The sequence below is a fragment of the Mytilus trossulus genome, chromosome 4 (assembly GCF_036588685.1).
Source record: "Mytilus trossulus isolate FHL-02 chromosome 4, PNRI_Mtr1.1.1.hap1, whole genome shotgun sequence".
Classification (NCBI taxonomy): Eukaryota; Metazoa; Mollusca; class Bivalvia; order Mytilida; family Mytilidae; genus Mytilus; species Mytilus trossulus.
In genome coordinates, this window is record NC_086376.1 from 52,868,867 (window position 1) to 52,887,080 (window position 18,214).

Genomic DNA, 18,214 nt, shown 5'->3' on the forward strand with positions numbered 1-18,214 from the left:
TTCCATTATTCAAACGCGTAGAAGATTAAGGTAGAATATTTATTGGAAAATAAAAAATGGCAGAGACCGAAAATTTGTTGGTGACTGATGGTGCTAATATGGAAAATATCAGACATCGGGTGCAAAGAAAAATTGCTGGGGCTTATTTAGAAGTTATAGACCCAGGTTAATTTTATTTAGGGTGCTTTAATCTCATTTTTAAATGTTTAAATCCATTTGAATTGTTTAACAATAGTTAAATCATGACAAAAATTATTTAACAGTGGCTCATGAAGTCATAAAGCTTTATTTATAGTTGGTATAAGCATAGCACTTACAAACATAAGCTCTGAAGAGCTTTTAAAATCGACATAATAACAAGTAAAACAAAACATATATATTGAGTCATGCACACAAAAATTTAACATGATAATTGCTATGGCAATAGATGATCCGGGTATGCAACTTTTTGTCCAGTTACGTTTATTCCCTGTTCCTGTTAGCTCACAACAATGCCAGTGTAATAAATTAATTTAAGTGATTGATATTAGTTGGATATGTTCACAATACACCTTATCTGTATTCTGTAGGTGTTGCTGTTGACACTGGATTGTCTCCCTTGTAATTATTTAAATCTCGCATGTATATATTTCACTCTGTTTAACACCTCACTTGTACTTTAAAAGGGTCTCACTAATTAGCGACAACAAGCGTCAACAAGCGACAACAAGCGTCAACAAGCGACAACAAGAATTATTTTAGGGACAACAAGTGACATGAAGACTATTTAGCGACAATAAAACATTTTTTTTTATTAAATATTAGATATAAGATATAAAGAAATTTGTATGAAATGTTTTGTTTTTTTTAAATTTACGAGCAGATATGTCTAAATAAACAAATAAAAAGATGAAAACATTCACATTTCAATTTTCTTTTCCTCTTGTTTGATTTCAGTTCTTTGTATATCACAATTTGTATCAATATTTTCAGGACAATGATGCACAAATAATTCATTTTGCGAGCTTAATATATATTGCACGAAAAGAGTTTTAAAAAACAAATTATAAGACAAATAAAATGTTCTAAAACACAAGGAAAAGTAATCTCATAATACAATAATTAAACGTAATACTGGCTGTTATACATAATAGATGATAGAATAAATATGTAAATAATGTTACATTTTTTTCTATCAATTTTAACTTTCTTGTCGCTAAATTTATTTTCTTTTGCATATTCTTTTAATATTTATTGCAATAATTAATTTCAATTAAAAAAAATATGTTTTCTTGTCGCTAAATAGTTTCTTGTAGCTTGTTGTCGCTAAAATATTTCTTGTTGTCGCTAAAATTCTTGTTGTCGCTAATTAGTGAGACCGCTTTAAAATATATACTTTTAGGTGGCAACTGTGCTTAACATATTTTGACAAAAATTAAAAATATACATTTATTAATTAAGAGGAAAAGAGATATTTTTAAAAAATAAATAAAATAATATTTCATTAATCAAAACGGCGCGACTCGCAAATAAAGTCACGCAACAAATGCATTAGTGTTCATTAGAGACGGAGACATTGTCGTTTTTTTCCATTGACAATAAAAGTTCTAAATCAATATGCAACGATCCTGTGTTAAAGTATATCTCATGTATAAGTTTTTGTCTTGCCTCTTTATAGTTTTCACAAAATAGTAAATAATGTTCCACAGTTTCTAATTGACCACAATCACACTTGGGGTCAATATTTTGATTGATTTTGTTAAGGTAATTTTTTTAAATAATATCCGGATCTTAGATTTCTAATAATTTTTGCTGTTTTATGATCTGGATAATCAAATGTTGATTTTTTGCTGACAGTCTGATGAAAATTGTAATAAAATCTTCCTGTATCACTATTATCCCATCTATGTTGCCACTTTTTATTTACTAAAAATCTTGCTGCTGTTTTAATATCTTGTTTAGTCACTGTAATATGAGCTTCTTTTTGAATTTGATTTGCTTATTTGGCTGCCTCTTTAGCTAGTTTATCACCTTATCGCTATTTGGAAATGTGTCCCTCTTGAACTTTTGACGTTTATATACAACAATCAAGTTTCCTTTGTGGCGTCAAATATTTTCTATTATGACATCAACATTTTACAGAATCTTTTGTGATGTCAAGTAATGACAGACATCAGTGATAAAGTGTATAATATACATGTAGGTCAAAGTTTACTTGTTTGTTTATTTTCTACGAATCTGGGTTTGTTTGCCCAAAATTATGGTTGCTCCCATTGATATGGTATCAGGTCCGTTCATGCCCAATATACTTTCTCACCCTACATGTTCGCACCCTACATGTTCACGCCCAATTTGTATTTGTATGGTCATAGCTGGTCCGTTTCCGATCCGTAGTTTAGAAATCGGTCAAAGGCAGACGATTGCAAGAAAATTTACAAAAATAAACGATGTTTGACAAGTTATTTGACGTTTTTAATGCAATAAATGGATTGAAAATTTACTGGAGGCAACTGTTATCACGTTTAAATGAAGTAACAAACTTATTTTGCAGCCGAAAGTTAGGTTGATGTACGTTTTTGAGTAACAAGCACCGGAACTTTCTGAAGTGCATGAAGTGATAAAAAGTTGAATTTTTATTAAATAACTTGCTACAAACTGCAAAAACAATGCTTCATCCTCTTTTCATAAGATAATGAATTGATTATGTTTGAATTTCTTGAATTATCTTTAGAAAGTTGATGTTTCATCAACTTGGTAAAAATTGAAAATGTCCGATGACGGACGCGACTGAAAGCGATTATCGTAAACAACAGGGCAACTTGTCTTTGCTTTTGGGGGTCGGGGATGGTGAAGTGACGGTCGGGAAAGCGACTTCTTCGCCCAAGTCGCCTGGTAGCGTGAGCCCTGTATGTATATACCAAATAATTTTATTTTCTCGAATGGAATTGTTATATTTTTTTTTTATTATCAATTTGATGATTAATTTTATTAATTTATGTTAATTATGTATGATTGGTATTCATATTCAGAGTAATTTATAAGTGTTTAAAAATCATGATTATTGTTTTTGGTCTTTTAACATGCTTTGATGTACGTATATACGCAACTGCCTTTAGTTAGCTTGGTATGAATAAAACTTCGTAGATTTTAAATAAAAAAACAAGAAATATAATTAATTTTAACAGCTTGTCTCCTTTGATCTCATATGTGTTTGGACAAGTATGACAATATGATAACTAAAACAAATATTTACAGCAATACACTTTCCAAAACTTGTTTAAAAATTATTAAACACAAAACCAATGAAATTTTGACTCGATCATTATTATATTTTCTATGATTTGTATTGCATAGTATGTGATAATTCAAATAAATTTTGGGCGCGAATGTGTAGGGTGCTAACATGAAAGGTGGCGAACATGGATGGGCGCAAACACGATTGCCATTGGGCGCAAATGGACCCAGATTCCATTCATATTTGCCCCTTTCACATTTGAACCCAACATGTGTGAACCCTTTTCATTGGTTTCTTTTTGAATAATGACCCCTTCTGACAGTTCTTTAGACATGTGTAATACAATTTATTTTAAAGTGAAATTATACAGTCAGATCAGGTACTAATTTTTTTTACTTGAAGAAGTAATATTAATATAATACTCATAAAAGTAATATAAATATACTCATATAAGTAAATTTTTAGGATACTTATAAGCATAGGTAAAAAAGGAGTAAGTTAGTAAGGTCACTTAGACATTCAGAGTTTTTACTTATATACATGTACATGAAAGTCAAAAAGTCATCCTATCTTCTTTTCTTAAATTCTTAGGAATTCTTTGCCCTAATATAATCTTAAATTGTCTGCCCTTTGCAGAAGTCTTTACTAATCATTTGAGTGTAATTTCATTTTGTCTTTTATCTTCAGAACACTGCTGATTTACAAAGCCCCAAGGAGCAATTTTTGAAGTCTTTGCGCAAATACTTATAAGAATATTTGAATAAAGGAGATCTTTGCACAATCAGTTTCTTTAATGAATTGAGTTCTAATAAAAAATTATGAGCTAACCTGGGTAAAACCATTAAAAGAATGTGTTTACATTTCGAAACTTGAGAATATTTGTGGGATTGTAAAAAAAATTCACTTAAAAGTGATTTTTTGAGAAAATTAAGGGGAGATTATTCTAACTTTTTAACTAACTTATATACATGTACAAAATGAAAGTATTTTTTTTTTTCGTCTTAGTTAGTACCCCTGACTGTTACATCTGAAGTGCAAATATAATGAATAAGGCCACACCAATTTAATTTCTTGTTCTACGGATTTTTGGACTCCAAAATTTGGGGCGAGCGAGCGATTTGAAAATTTTATTAAAAAAATATTTAATTTGTAAATTTTTGAGGTGAAAGGCGAGCGATTACAATTTTTTTTTGTAAACATAAAATAGTAGGTTTTGACAATATTAAAACTTGATTTATCACTTGTACTTTGACATTTCTTTAATTTCTGAAGTATTTTTTCCCAGTTCATCAAGAAATAATTAAATCTGGTCTATGTATGTGTGACTGACAATGAGACAATTCTCCATCCAAGTCATAATCAGTTTGGGGGCAATCCCTTAATGTTATAAATATCTCTTTTACATGTTTTATGAGGGATCAATATAAGTTATAATATATTTGTTTGTACAAAAGGGCTCATATTTTCTCAAAGAACTATATTATTATATCTATCTGGCATTAAATGGTCAAACATGTCCAAGAATTTTTTGTAATATTCCTGGACTTTTACCATGTTAACACATTTACTTTAACAGTTTAATATTATTCAAAATAAGTGGACCACTCTTTTAGAAAAAGTTGTGTAAAATATGATGTAACTCCTCTTTTTGAGTACAAAATTTTAAGTTTTCAAAGGTTTTGTATAGAAGAACTATACAAATCCTTGGTATTTCTATTTTCTTTTCTACATTGATAGATTTACTTGATTAATGTATATATTTCCATGTACATGTATATGCATTGTTTAAATTTATTTTAAATTAAAATTGCACTTTAAACTATGTCCAAGCTTAACTTTGTTAAATCAAGGATTTGTATAGTATACAAATCCTTGGTTAAATTTATATATATCTTTTTAATGAGAAATGCTGAATTTCACAAACATAACAGAGAAAAAAAAAATTATAAACTTTAGACATACTTCAATAAACTATTGTGACTTTAATACAGGATCAATTTTTAAGGCCCCAAAAAAAATGTGCGTCGTATAATGCTATCATGTTGTCGTCTGCTTCGTCGTCGTTGTGAAGACAAATTTAGTTTCCAGATAATAACTTTAGTTTTAGTAAATGGATCTCTATAAGTTTTTACCAGAAGGTTCAATACCAGTAAAGGAAGGTTGGGATTGATTTTGGGGGTTATGGTCCCAATAGTTAAGTAATTAGGGGCCAAAAAGAGGGTCCAATTTTCAAACAATAACTTCTGTTTACGTTTATGAATCTCTCTGAAATTATTCCACAAGTTTCCATACTATGAAGGGATGGTAAGTATTGACTTTTGGGGTTATGGCTCAAAATGTTTTGGAATTAGTGGAAAACTAGGTTTTTCCGGTCAATGGACACTTATTACTTAAGACAATTTAAAAGCAGTGTAAGGGAGGTAATTCAAAAATGTTTAACATACAATGTTTGGTATGTTCAGATATACCTCCCTTACACTTCTTGTTAATTATGTATAAAGGAATGTCGGGTTTTGGACTAATTGCAAAAAAGAAGGGAGTGGTATTAGTTTTAAAAAAAAAATCTCCAAATTTCTCAAATTCCAAATTTTTGAAAAGTTTGAAGAAGAAAACTTTAATTGCACAATACTGCGTAATAGATTTGTAAGATCTTGACATTTTTTTTGTGTCAGAAACTCATATTATGTCAAAAATTTGATCACAATCCAAATTCAGAGCTGTATTAAGCTTGAATGTTGTGTGCATACTTGCCCCAATTGTTCAGGGTCGACATCTGCGGTCGTATAAAGCTGCGCCCTGCAGAGCACCTGGTTATTTGTGAACTGATCCAATAAAAATGAAAGAGAGTTAATAGATTGTGAGTTTCTGTTAATCACATACATTTTGTAAAGGAATAGGAAGTCAAAAGGGGGAAATATTATAACCACCAATTAACGAAGACTCATATAATTTACGGGATTGATGTCTCAACTTTTTTAGGAAAACTTCAATAGAAAAAAGCCTGGTTGCAATTTTTTTTGAATAATATTAAAGATTTACAGTTAGCAGTACATTGTTAAAAATTGGCTTTCTTTCATTTTTTTAAGAATTTCAAATATATGTAAAAGTTGATCTCTTAATTAAATTTTCAAGTTTATTGTAGCTTCATTCAACATGTATCTATCCTTCATAAATAATAAAATATATGTACATGTAAAATTTAATTCTAATCAAGCTGGTACATATTTACGACCTTCCACTGACATTGCACAGGTAATATCACATGCACAGCAGGTGACTGAGGTGTTAATTACACTGGGACAACTGTTCAACCAGTCTGACATCTAGATGGATTAAGGCATCCATAATAATAAATCTCAATCTGTACTGAACATTTTAAATTGAATTTTAATTGATCTAACAAATTTCTTTTCCTTTTTGATATAAACAAAATCTTTTTTAATTTTTGCTAGATAATGATATAACTGGTTGCTTTTCGGACAAGAGGACTAATATGATTGTGCAACTACAGCAACTAGATGTGATAAAATTAATCAATTTTGAATTTGAACTGTTACTTTTATTGTATTCTCAGGTACAAGTTGAACAATATAAAAACTTCCCATTCAAATCTCACCACCTTTTCCTCTCAATTTCAAAAACAGAAGTCACTTCACCATATACATGTAGCTATGATTCTGAAGTAGTGTGAGCCTGCATTCATCTTAGATATGTCTCAGAGATGTCTTCTGTTTATTGTGTCCTTGGTTTGCTGTCTCATTGACGTGTACTCCACATATCCGTCTTTTCATATCTAAATTTATGTTTTTAACGTCTATGATTATCAAAATAAAAAAATAAAGTATATTACCCTGGCTGTTGACTATGTGAAGACATAAAACTCAATTAAGTCGTGCATTTATTTATTTTAGATGCTCTAGACAAAGAGAAGCCTAATGAAAAATATACTTTGAGTCAGAATATGGACAGTAAGACACAGCAAAAGTTTGAGAAAAAGTTTGAAAAATATAGAACTAAAGACTATCCATACAGCATACAGAATATCTTATGGTTCATAGGTTCTATTGCATTGTTTTACTACACAGATTTCTATGTTGCCGTGAGGTATGATCCCAGGGTAAACAGGTACGCATACAATATACTATAAACCATCTAATTTTCATAGATACCGTACTTTATGTCATGTTTGGCCTTTTGTAACCCACCTCACAGTGATATAATTTAGCAATGTATAAGTTTGCTTGACACAGTTTAATAAAGAAACTCCAAATATTCCAGTTTTACATTTTTGCGACACATTATATTCAGGGTTCTCACTAGGGATTTTATAAGGCAAGTCAAGGGACTCATCTGATGATAATCATTTTTAGCCCAACAGTAAAAAGAAGGTACTTTTTTTTGCAATTTAATTTATCAATTTAGTCTCCATGACCTAGTAGAGCTATGAAGTGACAATAAATTCAGATAACTTTTAAACTTTTGATATTAAATGATGATGTATCACTATGTGTATTCATTTTATACGAACTTTTCAATCTTGATGCATTTTTGGACTTACCATTTCCAGACTGATTTTCATGAGTCCAAGATTCATGGATTTGCCTGTAATCCTTAGTTTAGTGAGAACCCTGTATATGCACTGCACACTATATTTTTATTTGCAAAAAATATAAAAATCCCTCGTAAGAATATGATCTATACAAACATGCAAGTAAATTAGTTGTTTAATGGATGTGTATATATTGTCTGAAGATATAAATGGATCGACATTAAGTTAAGTCTTGAGAAAATGTAGGTCCTGTTATATGAGTTATGTCCAAAATAAAGCAGATTCCATATTTGAATATTATCTAACATATTGCAGATTTTATTTTGAAACTTTTCAGATATCTAATTCATTTTGTTTTGAATCAAAGGGTTATCAATGTAAATTATATATAGCTTAGATTAAATTGGTTAGATATCTAAATCACTGAATCCAGACATTAGACCTTAGAGTTTCTTTTATAATTTTATAGATTATGGTTCAACATTGGTGCCATTTTGATTTTGATCAATATTGGAATAGCAGGATTCCTAATTGTTTATTTATCCTGGATAAAGAAAATGAGTTCTGATGATTGGGAAAAGACTTGTCCTGCAGCAATACCTATAGCTACAGGAGCTTTTATAATGGGAGGAGTGTGGTAAGTAGTCAACATAAATCATATCCTACAATATTATAAGTTGATGGGCAGTGACCCCTTAGGTCTGGAAACAGGCAGATTTGCAATTAATGAATTGCACTGAAAGCTTTTTGTCCTAAAACAGTAGTTTGAAATTAAGGTCATTTATTTTTCTTTTTATAAAGAAATAATTTAAGTCATCTCATTGAGATTTGGTTTATTAGTAATCAATATTTCACTTGTTATTGCCCTGCAACGTAGTTTTCGGTGCCATATAGTTTTACCCTTGTCCATAATTACGTCATTTCTCAACAAACCATTATACAGAGTTTTTTTCTAAACCCCTTCAGATATTGGGCTGATTTTTGGTATGTGAGTTTACCATGATGAGTTACAGATCAAGTTTTAGTTTCGTTCAGCTCCACCAATTTTTACCGAAATTATGGGCTTTGGACTTTGATAAATTGTTGAAAATCACAGTTATACGGATCTTTTTTCTAAATGCTTTCAGATATTGGGCTGATTTTTGGTATGTGAGCTAACCATGATGAGATACAGATCAAGTTTAAGTTTTGTTTCCGTGCTGCTAATTTTTACCAAAATTAAGGGTTTACAACTTTAAAAATTGTTGGAAATTTACAGTTATACAGACTTTTTATCTATACGCCTCCAGATTTTGAGCTGATTTTTGGTGGAAGAAGACTTCAAGTCTTCTGAAGGCCTATGATGCCGACTTTAAAATCATTGAACCACCTCCGTATGCCACATCTATTTCTGTGTATTACAATTTCATAACAACTTCCGATTCTTGACACTGATTTTTACACATAATTAAGCATCTGAATCACTTAATTTGTAAATTAGAATTGAAAAACAATCACTATCATAAATATGTACCTTTTATTTATGTAAATTATTAGATTTCATCTCATCGACGTTATTTGTTTACTTGTAACTGGATGTTTTTAATGTAGATATTTGTAGTACGATGCATGAATTTGGTATCGGGTCGACTTGCCCTGTTTACATGTTTTTCCTGACTTCTTTCGCCCGTATAGTACGTTCGCCCCATGTTCATTCTCTTTACTCTTATCAAGGACGTTTTATAATATGTCCTTGCATTTATTAAAAATATTGATATTAAGGGTATTGTTAAAAAAACCTCTAAAACACGATTTAGTGAAAATCATCTGTTCCTTATTTTGTTCCCAAGGTAAGGCAATCGTGTTCAGCCAATCAAATTCTGTGTTTCTCATGATCAAATTAATAAGCCAATTAAAAAAGTTTTCTCTGATTCTTACATGCTAGATTTTGAACTGTTGTTTTCATCTTGTTGTAAAATCGTGAACATGCCATGTGAATTTTCATCTGCAAGAAGGTTCTTTCTCAGCTTAAGGATAAAAGCATGGCTGATTGACAAAAATTCAATGATGCAGTACTACTAAAATATAATAAATAGTATTTTTTTCACTTATTTATTGACATAATACTAGTTGTAAAATATGTTATTTTTGTATTCAATTAAATCATTTAAAGCACAACGTACTATTCTTTTTTTCACAAAGACCAACAAACAGGTTGGGATCCCGCGGTCCACTCAACATAGAAAATGATTGTATGAATGAGAAATCCATGTACTTATGACACATTCTTGTTTGAAGAAAAAAAATGTGTCATAACGATAATGGAACAAAGCAGGCTGGGTTAGTGGGGCTGCTTTTATGGTAATTAAAGTTGCCTTTTATTCACCTTCTTCCACCTCAGAGCTGTTGAAATTATTATTAGGAATTGAATTAAAAAATCAGTAAATACATTCTCCTCAGAAAAGTATGGATGTCATTGTGTATAAGTTTACTAGATAGCTTCATTATAAGTTTGAAAATATGTTGATATATGAATAAAGGTGATATATCTGGTAGTAAACATCAAGGAAACAGCATTCCATCAATAAACTTTGCGATTTCTGATTTACTTGATGAAGTTTTATAAGGAAAAATCCAAGTTGTACATATTTGCGACGATTTATATTCTCTTTATTTTTCTACTTGCGAAAATAAATCGCCAAAATAAGTTGGTTTACAGTAACCTATTGCATAAGCTGTTGGTAATGGTGTAATTAAAGAATGAAAGTGATAAATGCTAGTGAGACAGCAGCACAACATCATAAAGTTGAAACAAACATCTTAGGGTCAACATATTGTTTTCTATAATAAAGTAATAAGTATCATACTGTTCAATTTAACAAAGAGTATAGAAATTTTATTTTCTCATTGTATTTTTCAGTGTAACAGTTGGATTGTGGCCAGTATGGAATATTTTCACCCCATTTATGTTATTTACATTTTTCATGGGTTTTGTTGTGACGGTGGCAATGATACCAAATTTTTTATAAGATGATAAACAGGCTACAGGAAGACACAGCATGACAACAGAAGTGTTAAAGATTTTATCCTTATTCTGTGTTGTTTTGATCAATTTAATCTTTTTATTTGTTGAAAATTGCATCAATTGATTAATTTGCTGTAAATCAACTGCATGATTCCAGGATAGTTTTTGTTTTCAAAATGTATTATTAGTAATTACTATTTAGACTTGGATATGAGGGTTTTACATATGATAAAAGACAACGTCTGTATTGATAAATATTTGGGATGGTTGTTTGTAAGTTTATTATTTCTTTTGTTTGCTTTGGGGTAGTAATAGACAGCAAGCATTTATTTATTTCACTTGACAGAAGTTCCACTTGGCACTTTATAAATAAATAATGCAATGATATATGTATATACTTCTAATTCCTGATACAGGATCATACAGGACTACATGTAGTTTTATACAGGAACCTTATGTTCAGCATTATTTGTTACTATAAAAACACAGTTTTTCTAATATGATTGAACTTATTAAATGAAAATTTGTCTTATTCCTTTACCATTTCTAGGTCTAGGATTGAAGAAATGAAATGATTTTTTTGGCCTAATTTCTTGCATATTTTCAGCTTATGATATTTTAGGGTGAGTTTTGAAGAATTTTTCAGTGGCGGATCCAGGGGGGTTTCGGGGGTTGGAACCCCCCCTTTTTTTTGGCCGATCAATGCATTTGAATGGGAACATATAGTTGGAACCCCCCTTTTTAAAATGGCTGGATCCGCGCCTGTTTTAAGTGTTAAAATTTAAATTATGGATTGAATCAACCCGACTTCTTTAAAGTTCATCTTCAATCAGAATCATAGTTGCAAGAGAATAGAGTTAAACTAACTATATTACTATTTAATTTTCATTTTCACATCATGTTGATTTACAGTAATTATTGAAATTTCTAATTTATATTATTTTCATTTCTTTCATTATGTTGATGTTATAATTTCAGTAATTATCACTATTTTTCTTATGCTATTTTGGGGATGCAGACAATCATGTCTATTTGTGTTCGTTTTTTTTTTTTTACATTTGATTTGATTTTATAGTCTGTTTATGTCGATAGAGTGAAATACTCAGTTTTCAGTCCAAATTGAACTCTGCCAAAAGTACAAATGTTTAAACTCATGCACATTCTATTTATTTTTATTGTTTACTTTTTGTACTCACTTATCGTACTACTTTCAGACAGTTGCAAGGATGTCTCTGATGCCCCTGACTGACCCTGAGGGTGTTATTTGGGGACATAAGTCACATGATGTTAGTCAAACTTATATTAATAGCATAAACTGTAAATTCAGCATTTATTGCATTTTTTTTCTAATGCTAATAGAGTGACTTTGATAGTATTGCAATGATTAGAAATAGCATTCGGAAATCTTGTGGAATTTCCTAAAATTACAATAACTAAGTAATAATCTGGGTCAAGTCAAAACCCTGTGTGTACAGTTGTTAAGTGATCTGACAGGGATAAATTTTCAGTGGTAGTTATTTGTCACTGAAACTTAATAAAATGTAATATTGCTTGATGCTTAAAATGTAACTATAAGGTTTTAGTCTGTTCAATTAGCTTTTAGAATTAAGAAATCTAAACTTCTTCTTTTATTACTGATTTTATACCATACTTAAATTGGTGGATTGATTGTCGAGTTGAAAGTATATATATCTTATCATTGCAAAGCTGATGTTAAGTTAAAAATATATACTAGTATATCATATCATTGCAGTGCTGATCTACATTAAAACAAACTTATCTTCTAAATTTTATGAGGCAGTAACAAAAAGCACCTGAAGTGTATTCAGAGATATTTTTTTGTAAGTACATTTTGGTAGATCAGTATTATTATGGTAATTCTGTCAGATTCTTTCGGCTATTTATAGATTTGATATAAGAACTTTATGAAGAAATGTAAGCTTACTTGTCCAATACTTATAATATCAATAGTGGTGCTAAATATTTTTCTTTCTCCTAAGATAAAATAATCTGATCACAAGTATAAAATTCTATAAATATTTAAAGTTCATTTGTTTCACATTTTGAATGGTGTGATACTGCCCAAGTGGGTCAAATTAGTAAAGTGTGGTTGAGTTTTTTAAATGGAAATCTATCAAAACCTTTCAGATACCTCATTTGGCCGTTAGAAAGACACAGCAGATTTATAAAAAATGTCATCTGATACAATTTTTTGAAACAACCACTTCTCTAGAAATATGTTTTATAAAAAAACTATACATTAAAAAGTACAGTAGACACATGCAGTGTAAAAATTTTATAACTTTGGTATTGAAATGATGAAAATAAGTGGGAAGGTAAAAACCCAAATAATACTTTGTGTGGAAGGAATATTTTAGAGTATGCGAACAAAAAGCTGAAGTAGTTATTTGGTAAAAGTGAAATAAAATGTATTCGTTTCTCTTCTATAATAAGTGCCAGTAAAAACAATAAAAAATAATTAATACCTGTCAAAAGGATATTTCATTTATTGGTTTTGTAAACTTGCTATATTTTGTAATTATTTATAGCAGAAAAGAATGCTGGTGACCTTGTTAATACATTTCACTCTCAAGGTTTATTTTTCTGTCAGATGGGATTGAAAACTTATGATGTAAATTCAGACAAGATAGTATTTTTGTATATTATTAAAACCCATGTTATCTTTTAAGAGGATGAAGAAAACCTGCTGAGTTCCATTAAAAAAATATTTTTCGTTAAGTGTGGATTCTTGCTCACAAAATTATTTTTTTAATTCTTGCTCATGTTCTTGCTTCATGGAGATATGGAGATAGTGATTTAAAATATTTAGATAGTTTTTTTTCAAATAGATGGTGCAGACATTCCTTAATTTTATTTATTTTTATACAATTAGAATAAAGAGTGCAGAGTTTTAGATAGCAATAGATATATTATTTTTCCATAGAGAAGATATTTATTATATAGTTAGGGCTTGAATGCCAGACCATGTGTGTTGTTAATGTTGTAATAATCATTTTATAATCCTCAGTATTATTTTATATGTATACATGTATCATTTTAATCATTTCATATTCAGAAGCTCTTTACAGTTAGATTCATTCATGAGTTAACCAAATAATCAATTCATTTTTTTCAGAATCTATAAATGCATTCATGGTAATGTTTTTAAAAACATACACCAAAAAGTCTTTAACAATGTAAATTCAACACAATGTTATGTTTTTTTTATTATTGGGTATGCAGAATAAAATTTCCCATAATCCTTTAAGAGTACAAATATAAATGAATTGAAAATGTAGATTACATTATTGTGACTTAATTTGAAAATTCACTGTTCACATTTGTATCATACATGTATTTAAAGCTTCAACCCTAACAGATTTGCCCATCAAGTTAAAAGCTGTTAACACCCAACAGTTTTTGCCATGCTGGAGAAGTAAACCAAGGACATTTTAAGAATTCTCGTAATATCATTGGATGCATTCTTTGTTAAATCTAACTTTGTACAGATATATAACTTTAGATGAATTCGTGAATCTTAAATTAATCTGAATTGAGCTCATGAGAGAAAACTGAAAAATGAATATTTGTTAGTTAAATTTTTCATTTTGGATATATTTTGATTTTGTTTATCATCAGCATTATTTCATCATCATATTTTTTTTATATAGAATTGATAAATTCTGATTGGTCTCATTTTTCACCTTAAGTCCATGATGATAATTTTTTTCATTTCCCAATGTTAGTTAGTGATTGTTGTTATAGTTCATATATATTGATAAATTTATTACAAAATCACAGTTTACTAGATTGTTTATTATGTAAAGCAAACATTTTGCAGCTGTTACTAAGAAAATTATTCCACTTAACTGATCTTTATCCGAAATAGGACGGTTTGAATTAAGTTTCTAGAAATAAATGCAATATTAATCACTTCAAAAAGTTATTAGCCAAATCTTCCTGCAAAAATCATGTTAATGTCACACCTAGATATATCAAAGAGGTCACAAATGTCAGACATTTTAAATAAGGTCAAATACTGTATATACCAAAGTTTAAAATTTCTTTTCTAACATTGCTTCAGTGAGATTTGCTGGAAAGAAATTTTCCAATGGTAATTTGAGCTTTTAAATTGAACAAAAGAATATCCAATATAAGGAATAACTGTCTCTTTTGTACTTGTTTTCCAAAGTTGTGATTATTTTTATGGATTTGTAAATTTTGTCTACAATGATGTACATTGCGGAACACTAACCAATGCCCACATTACCAACATTTTTTATTTTTATTTTATAAGGCCCATGTACTTACTGTAGGGTGGAAGTACATGTTTGTATGATGTGTTAATGCTGACCATACATATAACATTTGTCACTACCTGCGATAGGACACTGGTACTTGCTATGAGTTTATTCAGACCATGCACATACCATTTGTCACTACCTGGGATAGGACACTGGTTTTTGCTAATCTTTTTGTAATCTCACAGCTCAGTTTAATGCTGACTGTGAACTTTTGTTTATTTTAACCAGTTTTTTTTTACAGTATACTGTGAAGTGATTGTTGCTTTTTATTGACCAGCTTGCAGAAAATATCCCTTCTTTTCTTCATATCATGGTACACTTACCAGATATTTTCTAATTCATGGTATATTGACAAAAAAAAATAATTTAGGAGCAATTTTGTTACAGTTGAGATTTGCATATGTCATAATTACACATATCCTAACATATGTCATAATTACACATATCCTAACATATGAAATAATTACACATGATCAGTTTGATATGTTTCAAAATGCATTTTAAGTACAGTTGAACCATTTTAAATTGGTAACCTTCTGAAAACAAAAGACAAAGCAAACTTAATAAGAGAGATAACTAGTAAATAATACATTTACTTTAAAAAGATCTATAAACTATTCAATATTTCAAATATGGATACTGTGAACCTCAGTTTGATTTTACTTTTTGTTCATTCAATTTTGAACTGATGTGAAAATAAAACAAATAACATTTCACATAATTAACATGAGTACAGAATCAGATCCTAACGACAAAATGATAGAAATAGTAAAACAAGTATAGACCTCAAATCCTAGGCTTCAGATGAATAAATTCAACTCAGTTCTCAAAGTACTACAAATACAACTTTTGTTCGCGAATCAGCAAATCCAGTATTTTGATTTCTGAGTTCGAGTGCTGTTATTGTACTTGAAATTTTGATGATTGCAAAGCCTGATTGTCTCTATCTCAGGAACTGTACCATACTTTGTTGTGTAAGAGTCATTGATGAAATAACTATGTTAGAAATTTTTCAGCTAATGTTTAAAGCCATTACTATGAGTATTTGTATAATATATTTATTCTACTTTGATTGCACTAAAATAAAAGCAATATTATTTGTATTTGATGTAATCCATTTTAAAATAATATATCATTATGATAGGTAACTATGTAAGTGCTGTTGGGAATTAACAACCCATATATAAGCTTGTATGTGACTTTTCAAAGACCGAAAAAATATTTAAGAGCTGATCTCAGTCTGATTAACATCATTTATATTATTGCCTTTATTTCTGACAGATAAGTATAGATTATCCAGTTTACTACACTGACATTGTAAAATATCAGCCACAATCGAGTGTGTGCGACAGATGAGCAAGAGCTTCACATTATGAAGAGAAGCTGGGTATTTTACAAAAATCTATACATAGAAAATTCAATCATCTGTTTATCATTCTATAACTGTTTTTTCCCAGTCCCATAGACAGTTATACACTTGACAAAATTAAGCTTGATAAAGACTCCCAACACATTGTAACGTGGCTGATATTGTCTGCTCTGGTCTCAAAGCCTTGATACGAGAATTACAGAGTGACTGAGCCGGGTGAAGTAGGCCAAGGGAAGAACAATGAACAAATTTTGTTTCCATTATGTACTAATTTATATGAGAAAGAATATTCTCTATAATTCTGACATGAATGATTATAACTCTGTAAAAGTATATTAGCATATTTTATTTTGTAATTCTGTGATAAAATTGTACAAAGAACATGTAATTTATTTTGTAATAGTTTGTTGTTTTATTATAAACCATTTTACAAATAAAAACTGACAGTTGTTTTATATAGTTTTACTTTGTATTGTTAAATATAGATATAAGAAGATGTGGCATGAGTGCCAATGAGACAACTCTCCATCCAAGTCACATTTTTTTAGATAGATAGATAGATAGATACTTTATTCTCTAAAAACTTGATACAAGTTTACAGAGAAACATACAATATAAATACAGACACAATAATTAAGGTTAACAAATACAGTTATTATGATGACATACATGTTTAGTTACATGTAGAATTAATAATCTAAGAAGGAAAAATGATAGATAAGATGCTTATGCGAATACATTTACATGGAGGGACAAACTTTTTTATTGATACACTTAATAAATAAACACAGTTTCCTTAAGACAGATTTTTTCTTACTATTAAATAATGAGCAAAATGAAATTATATTTGGATTATTTGAAAACTTAATTTGTAGAAATAATTGTCTTTCGTTCTTCAGATGCGAACAGCAAAACAAATAATGAAATTTGTCGCCTATCTCACCGGTAATAAAAGTAAAAGTACATGTTTAAAAGTAAACCTTTATAGGTCAAAAGTAAGGTCTTCAACACACAGTCTTGGCTCACACTAAATAGCAAGATATAAAGAGCCCCTCAAATGACTAATGTAAAACCATTCCAATAGGAAAATCAAGTCTAATCTTTTTAAAAAAAATGAAAAACACTCCTGAAACAAATGAAAAAACGACAACAACAGAACATCAGGTTATAGCTATTCATATGTATAGAAACAAAACAACAACATTTTTGTAAATTCAAATTTACATAATATCTTGTGAATGAAACTCCTGCAATTTAATGATTTTTATATTATGTTGCCTTTTTTGTTGACTGTTTGCTATTGTCATGTCTTTTCCTGGTAAGACCCTCCATGGAGATGCCAAATAATGAATTTATCACAAATATCAATACGAGTGGACACAATGAAGCTGACTCATTATCTTGAAATAGTTTTATACATGTCTCCAATTCTTAATGGTATCTAGAGTATTGAAAAATTGGTCCATTTACTTCTTCCATCAGTAATTAAGCTGTACAAGATGTATATATACAGATGATCCCAATTCCTACCATGTCAATCACTCCAAAGCACATGTTGTGATAATGTAAAGCTTTGTATGTCCATATATCTCAGGATGTGTCTCTAAGTGACTTGTAACAACACATTTATTATCTTATTCAATAAACCCTTTTCAGTACCCAAAATTTTGGAGCATATACTGAAAATTTACAAATTAATGCATGCATTTAAGGATGTACACCTCTGAGGAGCTAAAAATTTCTAGAATTTAACTTTTTTTTTTTTTGATTTTTG

General features: G+C 29.6%; 1 protein-coding gene across 1 annotated transcript; it reads left to right on the forward strand.

Annotated features, from left to right (window-relative positions):
• Window positions 1-5: 5 nt before the first annotated feature.
• Window positions 6-16,895, forward strand: LOC134715503 (transmembrane protein 128-like). Its single transcript, XM_063577710.1, has 4 exons — window positions 6-165; window positions 7,126-7,339; window positions 8,233-8,400; window positions 10,663-16,895. Exons 1-4 carry the CDS (start codon window positions 57-59, stop codon window positions 10,769-10,771), a joined length of 600 nt encoding a protein of 199 aa, XP_063433780.1. The 5' UTR covers window positions 6-56; the 3' UTR covers window positions 10,772-16,895.
• Window positions 16,896-18,214: the final 1,319 nt, after the last annotated feature.